This window comes from Chiroxiphia lanceolata, chromosome 3 (assembly GCF_009829145.1).
Source record: "Chiroxiphia lanceolata isolate bChiLan1 chromosome 3, bChiLan1.pri, whole genome shotgun sequence".
Classification (NCBI taxonomy): domain Eukaryota; kingdom Metazoa; phylum Chordata; class Aves; order Passeriformes; family Pipridae; genus Chiroxiphia; species Chiroxiphia lanceolata.
In genome coordinates this window covers 38022781-38043353 of record NC_045639.1, presented here as the reverse complement: position 1 = coordinate 38043353, position 20573 = coordinate 38022781, and the positions used below count along the sequence as shown (strand labels likewise).

Here is a 20573-nt window from a genome sequence, read left to right as displayed (position 1 = left end):
CTAAGAGGTTTCCCCAAAATGTCAGACTTTTTTAAATATGTTTGTACACCGATATTTCAAGTTTCAAAAGAAGACACGGAGTTGAAGGAGAACTGGATAAAAATTTGCATTCTTGAGAGTTTGAATTCATTGCATCATCAAATATGTTCTGTTCTAAGATACTTTTCAATGTCTGTGATTTTGTTATTCTCTGACAATAGTTTTGATATAAATATGATTTAAAATTTTTCACAATTAAGAAGTAAATCTTTGATTTTTCTGAAATGATCCATAGATCCACATTATGAGGAAAACATGCCTTCAGTCTTTTATAATAAAATGCCAAACCTCTCAAGGTAATTAATAGCAAGATAATACAGCGACATTAGTGGTTTTGGTCAATCCTACACTTATCTGTACAATCTACCTTTGCAGAAACAACTATAGTTTTAACCAAATAAAATCTTTACTTTTGCCAATTCATTAACAGCTGTGCATCCACACATTGTAGCTGTTTGTTCAGTTATTACTGAAAGGGTTAATTGCTGCAGCTATGCAGCATGCAGACTTCTAAACCTAAACCAGATGTAAACTAAAGCTAGGCTTTCAGTCAATCTTTGAGTTATATTTTACTGTCCTTAAAACTCCAAACAAGGAGCTGTCTATGGAAGCCCTTTAAGACTCAGCAGTTCTTAGTGTAAGAAATTAGGGGCTCTGTCTGTATTTGTGGTTGGGTTCATCAGAGTTTGTCTTTTGATGAAGCCAGTATGGTTTTCTTTAGATGAAGTCTAAGTTTTCTTTTAAAGTCACAGGTTGCAGTTGTAAAGAATCCAGAAAGCTCTGAGGAAGTTGTGAAAACAGCAGTTATGCTGTTATAAACTTTACAAACAAGTAGGACACAGGCACATCACCTGTGGAAGTCTGAGTGCTCAGAACCTCAGAAAATTAAGGACATAATTTCCAAACTTCCTTAAAGGCTTAAAAGCAAATAGTCTATCAAATTTTAATTAAACTTATGCTCTCAAATACCTTAAACAACCTTAAAAATCCACCTGAATTCTATCAGACTTCTATAGATAAGTATGTGGTTTCAGAACTAGTTAACAAAAACAGCTTCATGAACCTCTTAAATACTCATCTAAGGTAATTAAAAATTCTGCTTGCTTTCCTTTTGATCTTTTTTTGCTACGTTGCTTGTTGTTTTTCTTGTTGAGTTTGAGTTTTTAGTTTGCTTGGTTAGTTTTACTTTTGATTTAGTTTTTATGTTTTGGGTGTGTTGAAATGAAAAAATCTTACTGCTCATTATTATCCCGACCAAGGACAATGCAGTAAGACTGAGGAGCAGCTAATCATCTGGTCACACATTTTGTTCAAAAAGACATATTTTATTATTAGAAGAGATTTTTGCTTCCAAGGGTTAAAATTTAGCATCGAACAGAACTAGCTGGAAAACATGCATTAAAAAGATAGTCTGAATGTTGAAAACATTTTTTTTCTTCTTTTTTTAAAAAAAGTGAAGTGACTATTTTTGGTAATACAACTGCTTGCATTTTAGATCATTTATCAGACTCACTTATTGAAAACGTTAATACAAAGCATGGAATGTTTAGCGGCTTTTCTTTTCCTTTTCTGTATAGATGTCTCTTAGCTGATACTGGGTGTTGTGAAACTTTATGTATTTTAGTATATTGTCCTAAAATAAGATTAAAAAAAATAGGATAAGCAAGCTAACACAGTAGCTCAAAAAAAGTGCAATTAATTGTATTTTAACACAGAAATAGAGAATTAGATAAGATTCTTGAAATACTCGATACAACTGGAATTGCAATTTGTTTAAATCTCTAAACTGGTTTTGAACACAGATTTTCTTGTCAATTTCCAGACCCGGGGCATTTGAGAGATCTATGCACGTATGGGCAAAAAGCTACCAGTTTGAATTGCCCAAAATTTAGAAGGTTCTCCCATACTGATCTTTTCCATTGCTTATAGTTTGCTTATATGTTAAAATTGATTTAGAGGTTTGGAGAAGAGGTGTGTCTGCCCATGCCAACTTCTGCTTAGGACTTGAGAGCTTTGGAAGGTATAAAACCAGTGCATGAGGACTGGGTATTTGGGACTACAGGATACTGAAACCTTCACCTTGCTGCAAAGCAACACAGAGAAGTTTTTATCTTCCTAATTTATTCATGTTGGTGCAATTCCATCTTGTGAGATAAACTTCTACCTAGTGCTTGGCTTTTGTGACTGCTTACATGACTCTCATTTGTGGTGCCTTAAATATCTTTCAATTCTTTCATTATGAGGAACTTTAAAATTTACTTAAAGTAAATGAAATTTAGAAATATTCCAGCTTTTATTTAAGTTTTTCAGTTGTATACACATGTCCCAAGATGAGAGAATAAACTAAACCTGTGAGAATGGGAATGATATCAGAGCAAGTTTTGAGCCTGTTGTGAAAAATCAGACAAACTTTTGTTTTAGACAAAACTGTTACAAAGTCGTCACAACAGGTCCCTTTTGACACCTATTCCTTTGATATATGGGATGTTTAGGTGAGCTGTTTCATGGAGATAAATGTGTTTGAATATGAAGCTGAGATTTAAAACAAAATCAAATTTAGAAGGCTATGAGTATCCTCACATACTTGTTTTTCCCATGTGTTACCTCCATGTTGCTTAGAAGTTATTAAATATTCTTCTGGCACAAACATTTATTCAGTATCTTATTTCTTCACTTGGACAAAAATACTGATAACTATCTGGTATTTTGTATTACTTTCATATAATCAGCAGTTTAATTTCTTCAGTTACAGTGGGAAATAGTGATAGTTCATACAAGTAGAGAAGGTTTATACTCTGGTAACAAATTATAATGCATGATAAATTAATGCTATATCCAACAGGTTGTGCAGGGAGACCACAGTTCCAGTCTTAGTGATCTGGAGAACTGATAAACTTAAGATGAGCTTACAGGCCTGTTAATTCTTTAATGAAGAAAGCATCCGATGAACTAGTTTGTTTTAAGCATCATAATACTGATATTAGTATGGTAATAATGACAGAATTTGTCAACTTTTAAAGTCTGAATGCTACATATGATATTTTACTCTATAAAACAAGAGAAAAGGATTTTTGTTTTCCTGTGTTTTCTTTTGTATTGTAATTATTTAGTGTTTGCAGTTCAGGAATAGGATCAAAAATGGACCTGAACTATTGTTCTTCTGAACATCACTAATTTTAGTCTTTTCATGGGTGGAAGGGGGGGTGGGCAGAAACAAACAAAAATAACTCCACCAGAAACTGGAGAAACAAAGCTATCATTAGCTGCACACCCTTTCCCACAGCACACATATATACACAAACAAAGCAACTGTGGAAGAGCTTCTAGTATCTGAATGGTTAAAGAAGAGACATTTCATTCTGACAATATTACACTTTTTTTTCCCTGTAATAAGTTGAATATAAAACATAGAATATGCCATATTTCCATCTAGTTGTTGAAATGGGACTGCTTCAGGTTGTTGACACGGGTATAGACTAAGATTTTTGGTGGGTATGAGTCTTCATTAGATATACACTTCTCTCAGATTGGCTGAGAGATCAGGAGTTCATCGTGAGCTGCAGATGTTAATTACAGAGAGCATAATGCTGTACTACTCTGAAAAGTATTTAATCCACATTCTGGGAAAAAGTATGAAATTCTGGTTATATTAAATGTTATGGTAGGTTCTATAGCCTTTTTCAGATTTGTCACTTATTTCTGAATAGGAGAAAAGCATGATAGAAATTCTGTATTACCATTACAAAATGTCTTCATTTGTAGAATAGTACATAACTTCTCTACTTCTTGTCTGTCATATGTTGTAAGAAAATTCATGGTCATTTGGATCCCCTTCCCTGTTTCAGATGTGTTGACTAAAAAGTTTGTTTAAAATTTGTTTAAAAATCACAGTCTTGTAATTATGTAATTATACATTATATGACTGTATTTGTGGGGGGGTTAGGTTTACTCTTTTATTTTTAATATTGCTTCATAAGCAGGTTACCTGTCTAATTAGATATATTCATGTTTATTTTTCCCCTAAAATCTGCTGGTATTTCTTTCTGTTTTGCTCTAAGCTTAAAAAAAATAAAGTTAAAAATTAAATTGTTATTGTCACCCTGGTTTTACTCCACTTGTGTGGAGTTACCATTTATTTGAGCCAGTCCGCTTTTCTATATATGTGCATTTTAAACATTATAATAGTGCTTTTTGCTACTTCAAAATATTTTTTAAATGTCTAACCAGTTTTCTGTATTTAAAGACATACTAAGAATTCCTTTTTGCTTAAAGAAACCCTGGAGGGTAAACAAGGAAGATATGCATTTTAGATGTGTGCACTTTTATTGGAAATTTTGAGGCAGAATCAAGCAGGATTCATTTCCGTTGAATGATGGGAACTTATGGCACCCTAAAGAGATTTCCCTTATAATGGAAATCAGAGCTTAACATCCACCTGAAGTAGTAGTCTCAAATCTTCTGTTGTCCCAAGTTACATTAGCTTGGATAATTGGTGGAAGTATGATGGTACCCCCTTACAAATGAGTAGTCTGTGTCAGATCTGCTTTAGGTTCCAGCTTCTCTGTCCTGGTCTCTAGTGCAATAAGAACCAAGATGTGCTCCAAGGTCTTTCATAGAGTTCAAGCCATGAGAACTGTACTCTTATAATCTTTCACTTTAATCCTTTTGCACTATTACTTTTGAACAATGCAAAGCACTTCTACTACATCTGTTTTATCAAGTATCAAGCCCTCATCTGGCTTTACTCACTAAATTAAGGTCATTCCTACTATTTGGCGCAGGTTTCTCATCTGATCTTTGATTCAGGCACTGCTACCTGGAGCCAGGTATATCAACACGGCATGGGATCTTAGTTTGCAATTTTGTTCCCATACAATTCTTCCCCCTAAATTTGTCTTTTTCCTTCAAAATAATTCAAAACTCTTGTAAATTTTTGCTACCATTCATTTAAACTCACAGACTGACCAAAAATTTTTTGTATATTTTGGTCAAAAATATTTGGCCAGGAACAAAACTGTTCCTGAACATATTATAATTGTGTTTGTACTTGAAGTAGTGTGTTTGAGGCACATATTCCAGCAGTTTCACTGGCTATGAATTAAAGTGTCTTTTATTACAGTATGCAATGATGTGTCATCCTGAACTAATCTGTTACTTGAATTTCAGCATGTGAGACAGAAGCAGCAAAAGTTTATCAGCTATCACTAGAGGAGCACCTCCAGCCTTTCAAAGACAACATGGAGCAATTCATTAGTCAAGGTAAATAATGAAACGTCACTTAACCTTTTCATGACATTTCAAAGGAAAGTTATGGGAACAATGTTTATACATTGTGGGAAAGGCAGTGTTTATTTTGGCATCATAGAAAGATGTGGATTAGTTTAATCAGATGCCACACAGTTCTAAAAGATTTGCAAAATGATTCTCTTGTACTGTAGGTGACTCACTCTTTTTTGCATGACAGCAAAGACAGCAAAGACAAATGCTATTGGCTTGAGTGTGTGATCTTCTGATTAGTTCAACATTCCAGTAGAAAACAAATTTACAGCCTTTGTTCCTTGAAAAATTGTTGAAGCTGGATCTGTTTCATTAACTTCATTCCAAAGAGATAATTCTCTTGTGTGCTCCAAAAAACATGGAATAAGCATAACAAAAGTAGTTAAAAGTTTTCCAGAGATAAGGTAAATTTGTATGAAATACTTGGATGTGATTAATGGAAAATACTGCAGGAGAAAATATATTAGAAATATCCATGATTGACTGGCAGCCTGAGTACTAGAAGGAAAACATTTTAAAATTAAATGGACTATGCTTTACTAGACCTTTCTTTGATAAGACTATAGGAGATATGATATATCAGAGCATCTCTTGAAATACTACTCTGAAAGAGTATACTCTGTATTGACCAATTTGCTTTTTAATACAAATTAGAATTCAATGCATCAGGGTTAAAATTCCCTGATGAGTACATCAACATAATTTTAAAATTTTGTTGCTGCTTCTGCTTTGATACTGCATTTTATAATCAAAGATGGACCTATTGTCTTCTGAACAGGCAAATTATTTGATTTTGTACTGATTGAATGGACCTGTCAGTAATTCATTAGCCTAGAGATGTGTTAAAGAGCTACCATATATAGAACTCTTTACTAACTGAGCGTGCTTTAGGTTTGACAGGCCAGTCAGATATGCATTTATTTCCTCCTGGGTTGGTTATTCAAAACGACCATCTATCCAAACATTTTAAGAAGTGGAGTACATACAGAATCATCGAGTGGCTTGGGTTGGAGACGACTAGACCATGTTGCTCATATGTTCTACTATGTACTGATCCACGCTATAGGACTCTCAATTACAGTTAATAAATTGAGCAAACTCACCATTTTGAATCATCAACTGTGAATTGATGTTTCCTAAGACAAACATATACTAGCCAAATCTGGCAAAGAGTCTGTTTTGTCCAGCAATAATAGGTACGAACTGATTTAAAACTGGATTCTGATTATGTACATGACATATTAATATTACAGTAGTGACATGATTAAACATGTACCAAGTGTTTTGTATTAAGTTTATATTATTGTTTGTATGTATACATAAGGAAAATTCAAATCACAAATTTATCTGAAAGAGATCACTAATGACATATTGTAAATCGTGCCATATGTTTGCATATTAACCTTAATAACAGAGTAGGAAATCAAACACGGGGCTTATCCCTGGAAGTGTTTATGGCCAGGTTAGATGGAGCTCTGAGCAACTTAGTCTAGTGAAAGGTGTCCCTGTCCATGACAGGGGTGTTGAAACTAGATGATCTTTAAGGTCCTTTCCAACCCAAACCATTCTATGATTATATGATTATGTTTCAACAGACATCTGTCTGTTAAATTTCTGTTACTTCTTTTAGAAACTATACTTACAGAAATATCTGACTTTAGACTTTGGCTTACTTTCCAATTTCTAGCTACACCTTCCAGAAAATAATTTTGTATAATCCATATAGTGATCTGTTCTGTTTCTGCAAGGATATGCAATTGCCTTTATTGATTATGTGTCTGTACTTTCGGAGAGTGAGTAAAATGACAAAAAAAAAAGATATAAATCTCATTCATTAAGAACTTTGCTGTGTTGCCATATTAGCAGTGTATTGACAAAAGGAGAAATGCATAATGTCAGTAAAAATATCAGTGTCTAATTTTAATGAAAATAATTGGAAACATGTATTGTGAACACGGTGAACTGTGATTAAACAATTTCTAGATTTTTTTTTTTTTAAACTGCAAGACCTATTGTGCAGAATTCTGTCCCAGTGTAAGAAAGACAAAGGTTAACATATAGGAAAAAAGAATCCCTGGTTAAGTTCCAAAAATAAAGTAATTTAAATACCTTTCATTATGAAATCCTTTGTTTTTACTTCATGGGATTGAATTCAGACTTGAAAGAGGCCATGTTTAAAGCAGGATTTCTCTTTCCTGTTCAGTGTTTGACAGGCTTTTGATCTAGATATTTTTTCTAAGGGCTTTTGTTGTTTATGTAGACATAATCGATGAGTCTTTTCAGCTAGACTGCACACATGATCATTTAGAAAAACAGAGGGACAATTCTTGGCACCTTTTGGGGATTTTTGTTTATATAACATATGCTCTGGGCAAAGAAAAATCAAGCTTTAAGTTTTTATCTTTTCAAGTTCCAGTTTCTCTAAAGTCAGAAAGTTTTAACTTGTAATTCAGATGAAAAGCATTTTTCATAAGGTTGAATAATTTGGCATGTTTATATGATGCCTTTACAGAGTAGATAACTTGTGTGTATAATGGGACCCAAAAGTTCAAAGTAGCTAGTTATTTACAGCATATTCACTTATACTTGTTGCTAGCAGCTAAAATGGAAAATGGTTTTCCCAGAGGCAAGAAAATTTGGACATCAAATGAAATATCCTCGGCAAGGGGTTAGAAAGGCTCTGCTTTATAAGAATAGTTATTATCATGCACTGTTAGATAACTTTAAATTACATTACTGCAGTCTAGCTAATTGTTACTAGTGACGTATTAATTAAAAAAATTTTTTTTAATGTTAACACATTTTTATTCATCAGAGGTAAAAAAAGGTTATATATCGCTAGCTTACGTGTAAAGATGATTTCATTTGAAAGCTAAAGAAGGGAAAGAGGCAAGAATGTGTTCAGGATCATAACTTTTAAGATGAAAATGCTAGTAGTATATATGATGGAGGCTGTTCAGCATTTGCCTTGCCAGCCAAGTCAGTAGGCTAAATAACTAGGATATCATCAAAGTATGCAAATTAGTAACAGGATGCCAGTCGTTTTTCTGGTGGACTTCAGGGTTATTCTTAAAATGATCATTCTACTTGACAGAAAATTAAACTACTTGTCCTGTCCTCTCTACATTGGCATAGTGGATATTTGTGATTTACAAGCATGACTTATCCTGTGGGTTGGATTTCTGAAGGTCTTGTGCCTCAAAGCCTCAAAGGCAATCCTCTCTGTTCTTCCACATTTTCTTTCCTCTTTTTGAGTCTCCATACTGCAAGTCATCAATCATATAATGTGGTTCTCCTGTTGTTACAAATGTTAATATTTTTTTTTCTGAACTTCTCTATAACCACAGGGTTTAAAAACAGAGGGGAAAAAAAAAAAAAAAAAAAAAGAGCTGCTTCAAAAAAGCAGATTGGAGAAAACTTGTCAGAAAATACAAGACTTTTCAAAATTATACTGCTTATTTTTTAGTTTGTTATAACCATTTCTGTAAGGGTTTCCAATATGTGACTAACATATAACTGCGAAATTTAGTAAAACAACTATACTTTTCCAATAAAAAATTATTCATACCAAACAGCAGGAATTTAAAATTTGCATCTCCCCAATATAGGGTATATATTCACATTTTCTGTCTTTCAGTTACTCCCCACAAGTTATCACAATTTGAGTAAGAGAGATTGAAAGAACACTATTTGGGAACCTTGTCTCCATTGTGGATAGATAGGGATGCAAATACATGAGACACCACATCCACCACTTTGGAAAGCTTCAGAAATCACTTGTTTTCCTGGGGGAAATGTTTCTGACACACAGGACAGTGAAGAAATGCTGAAGGAGCTAATCATCATGCAGTTTGTAGAGGAATTTCATTAGCAGTTAGTAATCCTTTAACCTTGTCCCTACTTGATAGGATAACCAGCTCATGTTGAAAAAATCATGCGTTCATCAACCACAAATGATTCGCAGTCCCCAGGTTTTAACTGTGGTTAATTTTGCAGTGAAAAGCAGTCTTTGGGTGTTTGTTGTTGGGACTCTGTCTAGGCTGTGCATTCTTGTCATCTTGATAAGCCAGGAAACTTGTAACGGGAGGCAGCCACCATCACTTCCTCAGAACAGGAAGTCTTGTCTGGGAAGTGGACTTTAGAAAAAAACATTATGCCATAGGAAATGCAAGCATTGTTTGCAGAAGCAAAATCAAAACTTTCTGATCTTGGGCTAGTTCATCTAAAAGCATTGGGAATAATTACAGTGTGATTGTAAGTTTGGGACCACAAGGTAAATATTCAACCTTTGGTTCCTTCTAGTCTTTATTTTGCAAAATTCTGGAGTTCTGCTATTGTGAGTGAATACTAGCATCAGGTTTTGTTCTGCTGGACCCAAGAATACAGACTCTCCTCTAGAACTGTTTTCTAGTCACATCCTCATGATCTTGCAGAATAATGATGCTAAAACTGACCTTTTGGGTGAACTGTCTGTAACCATCTCTCTCCTTTGCCTGGAAGAACATTCAGGAACCCAGTTTCCAAACTGTTAGTAAATGAATGTATAAATCACAGTGTGTTGCATTTATCACTGTAGCTGTAACCAGATAGTTGACCGTGACTTGTTCTTTTAGGTCAAGCAGCAAAAGGCTGTGCATCATCAAATGATGGATTGTGAATGAGACTAAAGCACCAGACTGAATCTTGGATGGCTGGGTTAAGTTCCTGGCTCCAGAAGTATTGTAGATGATTGCGAAATGAGTGCTGCTAGGGTAATCTTAATTCTGGCATTTTCTACCCCAGAATGATTGATTTTGCAGATTCCATTTTCTTTAATGTTGCTTTTATAATTTGATTAATATAGGGGGGAACATAGCAGTGCTGCATAATTTTTCTAAAAGTAAGTTGAAGAAAATATGACTGAAAGATGATTAGGAAGATATATGAATAAATGTTTTTGTTTTTCTTTGAAAAAAATGCACAGAACATTAAGAAGTTGGCTATTGGTAGATTTATGTAGAGTCACTCACTTTAAATATTATCATCATCAAAATATACTCATTACTAGAATTTTAAAAATCAGCTTCTTTCATTCGAGAGGAAAATGTTGGAGGGATATGAAAAGTAAGCAACATAAAGTCATTCAAACAAAAGATGCAGGAATTCAACTTAAGCAATTTAATTTTATGAGTGTTTACATTTTTGTTAGTATTCTTCTCGTTGAATTATTGAAGGAACTTTTAAAACTTGTTCTTTGAGTGCTGAAAGTATTTTTTTAATCTCATGCTGACATCTTAATGCTGATAAATAGTTTAACGTCAGCATGATATAAACTTGTCCCTACCTCAGATGTCAGCACCTCCATTGGCGTACATTTTTACATAATAATCCTAATTCAGATTGTGTTGCATTTGCAACACGAGACAGGCTTCGCTGAATTAGTCTCACAGACTGGGGCTGGCAGCTTTTTGTGCCTTTGGCACAGGGTCTCATTTACTCATTTTTGTAGGCATCTATACAGCAGTTGCAGACAACACAGGTGTGGTAGAGTTAAAAAGGTATTTTGGCATTACATGAGAACAGATCAATGCATGAGTATCACAACAGCATGATACAAGTCACCCAACTCAAAATACTGTGAAAAAAATGCATTCTAAAAAAATTACCAAAAACCTTGTGGATAGTTGGGGAGGGGGGAAAATAATTCACATTTTAAGTCTCTCCTCCAGTAAAAATGTATTCAAATAACGTTGTTTTTACCACATGGTTCTTGGGATGGAAAAGGAAAAAGAAAAGGAGGACATGAAAGCTTAAAAGTACCTAGCTCTTTCATGAGCCCTAATCACAATGACACAACATGTTCTTTAGCACTGTGGAGTCCAGACTCACAACTGAACAGCTTTCCTTTTAAAGCAGGCCTAAATCTCTTGCAATATCTTTACAGTACTAATAACAGTGATTTAGTCATAGGTATGCTAGCTAACTGCATATCTGTTAACTGCCTAGTCCTGACCTGACTGAGACCACTGAGCAGTGTAAGATTTAAGATCAGTAGCCAGGAACATTGAGTGAAGAGCTCAAAGCTGCACACCAAAACCAATGTATCTGACTTCTGTGAATGTGACATGACAACATTATAGTGAGTAGTTGCTGAATACACACAACTAAGTATGATGGAGTGATTTTCTGGGGGGGTTTTTTGGTGATTATTGTTATGTTTTGGGGGCTCTTAAGTGTTGGATTTGAGTCCCTCTTCTCTCTCCCTCAATTCAGCTGATAGGAGATGGCGTCTTTCAAAGAGTGACAAATCACAGAATGGTTTGGGTTGGAAAGGACCTGAAAAATCATCTAGTTGCAACCCCCCTACCATGGACAGGGACACCTTCCACTGGATCAGGTTGTTTAAAGCCCCATGCAATCTGGCCACAAACACTTCCAGGGATGGGACATCTGCAAACTCTCTGGGCAATCTGTTGCAGTGCCTCAGTGGACTCTGACCCTCTCAGTGAAGAATTTATTCCTTACATCTAATGTAAACCTACTGTCTTTCAGTTTAAAATCATTTCACCTTGTCCATGTAAATATCGCTGTAAAGTGTTCCTCTCCAGCTTTCTTGTAAGCCCCCTTTACATACTGGAAGGCTACTGTAAGGTCTTCCCAGAACCTTCTTATCATCTGCACAACCCATCTATGTACTTGCTCCAGCAGGTTCACATCCTTCTTAGGTGGGGGCCCCAGAGCTGGATGCAGTACCCCAAGAGGGGTCTCCCTAGAGTAGATTAGAAGGGAAGAATCACCTTTCTTGACCTTCTGGCCACACTGCTTTTGATGCAGCCCAGGATACAGTTGGCTTTCTGGCCTGCAAGTGCGCATTGTTGAGTCGTGTTAAGCTTCTCATCAAACAACACCCCTGAGTCCTACTCCTCTGGTCTGCTCTAAATCCATTCTCTCTGCCCAGCCTGTGTTTGTGCTTAGGACTGACCTGACTTGGGTGCAGGACATTGCAGTTGGGCTTGTTGAACTGATGAGGTTAACACAGACCCACCTCTCAAGCCTGTCATGGTCCCTCTGGATGGCATCCCTTCCTTCCAGCATGTCAGCTGCACCACACAGCTTGGTGTTGTCAGCAAACTGGATGAGCGTGCTCTCAATCTCACTGTCCACGTTGCTGACAAAGATGTTAAAAAGTGCTGATCCCAATACTGACCTCTAAGGAATGCCACTCATCACTGCTTTCCACTTGGACATTGAGCTGTTCACCACAACTCTGAGTGCAACCGTCCAGCCAGTTTTTTATCCACCCATCAACCCCATGTCTTTCCAGTTCAGAGACAAGGATGTCATGAGAGCGACAGTGCCAAATGCTTTGTATAAGTCCAGGTAGGTTACATCAGTCTTCCCTTATCCACCAACACTGTAACCCCATTGTAGAAGGCCACCAAATTTGTCAGCCACTATTTGCCCTTTAGTGAAACTATGTTGGCTGTCACCAATAACCTCTGTATTTTCCATGTGCCTTAGCACAGATTCCAGGAGAATCTGCTTCATGATCTTGCTGGGCACTGAGTTGAGACTGACTAAGCTGTGGTTCTTTGGGTCTTCCTTTCCTTTTTAAAAACAGGGTCTGTTTCCACTTTTCCAGTCATTGGGAACTTCACTAGACTGACACAGTTTCTCAAATAGGATGGATAGTGGCTTACTTACTTCCTCTGCCAGTTCCCTCAGGACCTGTGGATGCATCTCATCAGGTCCCATAGACTTGTGTACCTTCAGGTTCCTTAGTTGGTCTCAAACCCAATCTTCTCCTACAGTGGGTGGTTCTTCAGTCTCCCAGTCCCTGCCTTTGCCTTCTGCAACCTGGGCAGTGTGGCTGGAGCACTTGTTGGTGAAGACTGAGGTAAAAATAACCATATTCTTACCAAATTGTTGCTTGAGATGGATTAAAAGAGGACACAAACAGGAAAATGTGGAGAAAGTTTGCATCCTAAAACACAGTATCGATAGAATTTGAGATGAAGTTTTTTGGTTGTATTATTAATATAGTTATTAATCTGAAAAGTAAGTTTCCTTTTTATAGTTTTTAAAATTTAATTTTTTTTAACTTTCAACAAAGTTCAAGTTTCTGTCCTTATGTATTCAGTGAGATTTTAATTTGTGGTTCCATAAATCTTGCTCATAATCTATGGAGTTAGCATATAATTTGAGTACCTGTGGTGTGAGAGTATAAAGTCGTTGTGAAGTACAATTGGTTGGAATTAATATAAATGTTTACGTGTTTAACTTATCATAGGTTTTAAAAAAAAAATGGAACAACATAATTGTTCAGCATATTGCATGCTCTATTCCAAGTTATCTTCAAGAAACTGGGGTCTGAATGAAGAACTTAAATGTTCTTTTTCATGTAGGCATGAAAACCTTAGATAATGGGGGAGATGAAACAGATATTCTGCATGCTCACAATGTTCTATAAATTTGCCATAGAAAGTACAGAAGGGTGTAAGATTCTTCCTAGGATTCCCAGAAGAAATCCTGCTTTATTCTCTTGGAAAGCTTTATTTGCACGAATATACCTGATAATAAACCATCCAAATGTACTTGGATCTTTATTCAGTGTAAATAGAAATTCTCAAAACTATAACGGTGCAGCTCTAATGAGTAATTGAAAAGGTATTGTATCTGTCAAAAAACCCCCTACAAACCCCCCCAAAAAACTGGCTCCACTTGAAAGTTGCTGGAAAGCACGTTCATAGCTAATTATAAACAAATACTAGTTAACACTTTAAATAAAAAAAGAGGAAAAATCAAAAAGATTCAGGACATAGACAAGCAGATGAAAGGATTCTTGTTGCCTTCCATCTGAGATTACTCAGATGCATTCCTGTATTCAATTACCTGAGAAGATGTGATATTCCCCTAAGAGAGATCAGGAGATCAGAAGGGATGGCAGTTTCGTGCATCTCCTTACTCATAGCCCTTTGAAACTGGTTCAGCAGAAATAGCTTAAATTGCAACAGGGACTGGGGCCAGACAGTGACTACAGACAGTAATCACTGGATCAAGATCATACCACAAAGTGACAACAAAAAGTTCTGGTGGAACAAAAGCTCTGACAGGGCATTTGAATGCTGTTTGAGTAGACTTACAAGGTCTACTTGGAATAATTTCTAAATCAGAAGCAATGGGTCAACTTGTTTTGTGACTATGTTTATCTAGTACACCAAAGACATTGATAATTCTTATTGTTAGTTTTGAGTCTATTTTTCTCATCAAATTCCTTGCATATTCAACTCTAAGCTTAAGATTTAATGGTTTGTTTGGTTTTTGGTTTTTGTTGTTTTGTTGGGGTTTTTTCCCCTATTTCCCCTATCATTTAACTTTTTTTTACAGTCTTCCCCCAAAACTATTTCCTTTTTGGTAGTTTCCATCTAAAAAGGCTTAATTCTTCCCAGTGCCACTCATACCCCAAGCACATTAATCCTATTAAATAAAACATGCAAAGAGAACAAACAACAACAAAATTCAAAAATTGAGGCAAAACAAATTCAGAAGTCTAAAGGGGAGTGGGAGGAGATGGGGAGGAAAAAAGAGACTTTTCTCAAGAGCTTTGTACTGATTCTAGTGCCTTTGCTATTCTGCTTTGGTATTTCAAGGTTTTTCAAAGTACAGTCTTGAATAGTTTGCTAACTGCAAAAAAAATAAAAAATCTGTAAGTATTATTTTGGTGTTTTCTGAAGGCATTTAAAAGTATATGCACTACAGGGAGAATGGGGGAATTCTCTCAGAAGCACTGACAGAGCTCTTGTAAACTTAAAGCTTAGATCCTAATAGTAGCAGAGTAACTGCATACCCTTTCTCATGGTGGCAGTTCATCCAGTATTTGCTGTGTATCCATTTTCCTTCTGTGCTAGTCACATGCTTGATATACCTATGGAAGGTATGCTCATGGCCTCTGTCAGGTACCTCAGGTCCTCAGTTCTTAGTGGAGCTGAGTCAGAAATAACAGATGAACTACCTGATGTTCCATACACTTTGTAAGAAAGTCTATCCCTCAGTTTTGTTTTTAGTTCAGTTTTGTTGGGACTTTTTTGGAATTTGGGGCTCTGCCAGAGGAGATGTTTGGTATATTTTCAAAGCACTAGCTACTAGTCACTCAACACCACTGTGGGGAAAAAAAGATGTCTTCTTTGAAGATCCTGGTAAATCTGCAACAAGGATTTTTAAAAAATGTTAGTAATTGTTTCCTTTTTAGTAACAAGGAGTTCTAAAAATTCTGCTGCTTTGTAACAATATGTGTATAACATAGGAACATAATAACCCCAGTTTAAAACAGAGTCAAATATCATACATTCAAACAAGAAATTGCAAGAACAGAGATAATAGAGACAACAGATGTTATATACAATACCTATCCACATAGACAATAACCTGTACATGTAGAAAATAGATATATTCATGCTATTAACTTTTTTAAAAATCAGATTTAATGCACAAGGTATAACGGTTACATTTAGAGGAGACTAGCAGAGAAAGTTTATTGGACTGAAAATGAGGCGATACTTGCCAGTTGTCTTCATTCACAGAGTGGCTTGATTTCTGCAGAGAACTCAGCATAATGGATTCAAAATGTCACTTCCCACATAGGTCAGAGGGGACATTTTGTGGTCAATACATGGTTTATGACCTTACCTTTGAATGTCTTTTCATTTAATTTCACCTTCTAGGCTTCTTAAAAAAAAAAAAAAAAAAGTCTAATTGTAGAAAAGTGAACGATACTATTCTGCTGAAACCAGTATTTTCTAGAATACCTGTTTATGTTTTTCACATTCAATTTGGTGAGATACTTCAGATTTTCATAAATGCATAGGTCACTTCAGTATGACTATTTATATATGTGCCTTTGTAGAAGTTTGTAGGTAACCTTTGCAGGACTCTAATCAAAAAAAATTGGAAGAGCAAACACACGGAACAATGGTATGTATCATTCTGGAATGTGGATATATGCTGATAACGACAGAACATTTGAAAAATAAGTTAATTAGACTTCATTTGTGCGATCTTGTTTGAAAGCTCATTTTGAATTGCATGAAATACAGTTTTATGCCCCAATTATAAAGCATCAAGCAGTAAATTTAAGCAAATACAAACAATGTTAAGATAAAAGTTAGAACACATGATGTGAGTAGTTTTTGAAAAAAATATGTATGTCCTGTAGTTAAAAGAATTGATATAAGAGTACAGTCGTCGTGCTTGGTAAGCGATGATGTAGGGAGGAAGGAATGTACTTGAATTTTGACCAAATATATAAAGCATTTAGGAGGTATAGACCTTGCTCTAAAGGGAGACCAACTTTAAATAATCTGAAGATAACTTAATGGAAAAAGCAGGGAAACAGTGGAATGTCATCCAACAAGAAGGCATTAAAGATGCTTTCAAAAGTGAAAAGATAACTAAATCAGTATATGTTGTAAATTCTTGATAAGGTAGCTTTGCTCTGTGAGAGGTCACTTTCACTCTAAAATGTTCTAGTTTTTGCGATGACCGTATTTTTCAGTATGACCTAAGGTTATTTTTCGGCTTTATTATTCGAAATGGATTTTACAGAATATATTTGTCTTCAGGGTTACGAAAGCTGTATATAAAGCCCTATATTATATAGAGTGTATGAAGGCAGACATATAAAACTGTTACCTTTTCTTACTTATGCATTACACGAAATAGAGTGTCTAATATCTACTGGTATGATGCAGTCTTTAATAGATTTGGAACAGTGTATTTTTAGGTGGTTTAGCATATTGGTATCAAGAATCAAGAAAGCAATTCTTAGTTGGGGGTTTTAGAAAAGATGATGGGTCAATAAAATGTGGAATATTTGGGGAGTAAAACTGACCCAGGAGCGGGAACTCCTACATCTGTCAGAAAAACTGCAAGCAGTCACTGCTGTGGTCAACTGACCGATCCCAAATATATATGAAAACAGATATGGCTACTGCATGACTACAAGACTTCTTTTAATGTTTTTCAAAGAAAAGCAATAAAACTTTCTGAAATAATCGTGTTTCTTGAAGATAGAGCATAATTTTAGTGGCAGAACAGAGTGCTCAGATATACTCAACTGCTATGATATCTCTGAAAATATTCGATTTTCCTGTATCAGCTATTGCCATGATATGATCCCTGTAGAGTGGGTATGGATATTCTCTTTTTTATTTAACCTGTTGGAGGTGTTCTCTTTTGTAGCAGGAAATACACTTTTCTCCCACGAATGTTCTCTCAAGGTGGACACCTTTCAGCTGGTATTTGGCGCTTAATGGATAGAGGCGACCAAAAAGGAAGAAGCTAAACTGGTGCCTTTCATGCACCGTTTTTACACTTGAGATTAACTGCTTTGGAGGAAGAAATGACAGTAAAGATGCATTATACTGAATGAAATGATAATCTAGTGCATTCTGGGACACTTAACTGAATCCATCATAACTGAATTTTTTTCCTTCCCTACTCAAATAGGAAAATAGGTTGAAAGCAGTTTGCCAATGGAGTGATTAGTACAGAGCAAAATACCAATATCCACTTATATCAGGTGATCATATTAGTGGCCTGTTCCAGAAGTTATAGCAATCTCCAGCTGCTTCAACACCTAATAGTTGTTCCATTGTATCCAGGTGATTGTAAGACTTTGTTGTTTTGATAACAGGAGACTTTCTCTCCTTACTTTTTACAGCCTTTTGATGTTTACTCTATACTAATGCAAAAGCAGTCACCTGAATATTTTCTTTGGACAGGGACAAATCTTTGAGTGTATATACCATGTTTTCTTCTCTTTCACTGGTGCCACTTGTCATCTTGTGGAAGCAGAATTGTTTCCATCTCTAATTTTTTCTGTCTAGAAAAATGAGAGAGCAAGAGGGTTGTAAATTAAATTTACACTTGAATAATATCCTTTTGATAATATACAAGATGTGTTAAAAGTGTCATTACATTTGGACCAAACTACAAGGGAATTCTGCTTCAGAGAAAATTCTTTCCTTTCAAGACTCTTTTTAATGCCAAAAGGTGATCTGAAGCAGAATGAAATCTCTCTTTCTGGGTATAGTAGCTGCCTTATGCATATCTACTTATTACTTAAAAAAAAAAAAATGCACTATTACATGCACCTGCATCATTCAGGGATTCTAAAGATTCTTTTCACTGTGTAATACCCATTATCTATGAACTTATTAAAAATACAGATACTAGAAGTACATTGATTTTGAGGATTTTTTTCTTCTTCTCTGGACCAAAGTAAATTTCTTTTTTAATTGAAAGGAAACTTGTGCCAGAATGGTGATATTTTGACATGATGTGATAAACTTAGGATAGTATCTTATGCTTGCTCTTTCAGAAAGTAAATTGTGGAATATTTGTTCCGTTGTTGGTGGGTAAATAATTGTATGTACGCACGCGTCGAACAGTTGAAATAAAGAAGAAAAGACCCAAAATCGGCAGCTCAAATGATATTCCACCTCATCGGTCCTAGAAATGATAGAAAGAATTATGTCTTATGAATGTGACATATGTACTACAAGACTATCATAGGCTGGAACATTCTAGCTTCCATTTCTAAGCATTGTTTGACCGAAAAAATTCAAATTACATTTTTCAGTAATAGAATGGTTAGTTTTAAAAGTTGTATCCACAGATACTTAGTGAATGTGTTAATGCAGAATGAGGTATTTGATTTCACTTCATCAGGGGAATTTGTGTGCAGTTGGTGTGCAGTTTTTATTCGCTTTTGAACTTTGTCTTTACCAGTCATACCTTGACCTTCGGGATTGAAGTATGAAGAGAAAAAAAGTATTAATGAAATTCTGTCAAAGCTGCAGCATGTCACCTGGTTTCTTATCCAGAGCAATGCAAGGCTTTCAAGAAAAACTCCAGCTCAGCCCAAATTTATTCAGCACTGGGCTCAAGCTCACTCAAAAGGGTTTTAAGCCCTCACAAACCTTTTGAAGAATCTGGGCTGAGTTTCAAGTCGGTATTGAGACCTGTAATCAGGCAAGATTCACATGCTCTTCAGTTTCCTTGAGAACATTTACCCATCTCTCCCTCAAGTTTTTGTGGTTTGCTGGGATTTTTTTCAATTTCAGCATAACAATGATCGAGCCCCAGTCTCCAAGTAATGATTACTAAATACAATGTTTCCTGCTGCAAACGTCCTGGCACTGCCCACCCTACACAGCAGACTACATTGCTACTAATAAAAAGTATTTGCAGCATTGGACAAAACTCTGATCATTGTTGTGACTGTGGAAAGTATAGGGAAATGCCATTTGTGTGTCTTTGCTACAGATTTCACATGCCTATTTTAGTGTATTTTTTTTGCATATTACTGGTGATTGAAACGTAACAAAAAAACCAGTGATTATTTTTGTACCCTAATTATGCCATTGCTTTTCTCTTTTTTGCAAAATTTAAAATTAGGATTTACCTTTTCAGGGGTAGTGTATCTACGATATAGAAAAATATTTTTAATTATTACTGTAGAGCTATGTGGGGAAAGTGGAATAAAAATAGCTTAAAGATTTCTTCTTTTTTAGATTTCTATATGAATTTTATACCTTTGACATTTGTTACCAGGACAGTTCAGAGCTTCTTCATGTTCTAAAACCTACTGACTCTTGGGAATCCTAAAATTCTCCTTGCAAATTAGCAGGCCAGAAGTCCAGTAGACTGAAAAGGAGAATCAAGTACCAAACTAAAAAGCTTTCAGCTAAAGCATGCAGATCTTAAATCAGATTTGAGTTGTGTTACCTGAATATCTACATAAATATAAATCTCACCTAAGCACACATGCACAGAGCAGACTGGTGATTGGTTTGCACCTTGGTGATGCCTAGGTTAATGTGCATATTCTCATGAATTTTTTTGTATCAGAATACCCATCTAAATTAAGTGGAATGGGTACAAAATAATTATGGGAAAACACAATGCAAATAGATAATTTTTTCACCAATGTGTCACAATGACAGTTTCTTTTTTGTAGCTTCCTTCACATGATCACCAAATGATAATTTTCTTCATGTAAAAACAGTCATGTTTTCCATATGGGCCTGCTATAGCTCTAGTACTTCACTACTTGATGTGTGTATACGGAGAGGGAAGAGTTTTTATTTGTAACTGTCAAGCAACTTTTAGAAAAGCTATAAGGCTGAATCCTTCCTGCTCTTCATTCAGCATTTTCTCAGTAGACAAGTTTCCATATTATTTAAGTTTTTGTAATCATTATTTAAGATCTGTTTTTA

General features: G+C 35.5%; 1 protein-coding gene across 1 annotated transcript in view; it reads left to right on the top strand.

Moving 5' to 3' along the window:
- The window catches only part of FMN2 (formin 2), a 179844-nt gene that overhangs the window by 125109 nt on the left and 34162 nt on the right, over positions 1–20573 (top strand). Inside the window, exon 15 of the mRNA XM_032681420.1 lies at positions 5206–5298. Within this exon, the coding sequence (XP_032537311.1) occupies positions 5206–5298 (93 nt within the window). The remainder of the gene's footprint in view (positions 1–5205; positions 5299–20573) is intronic.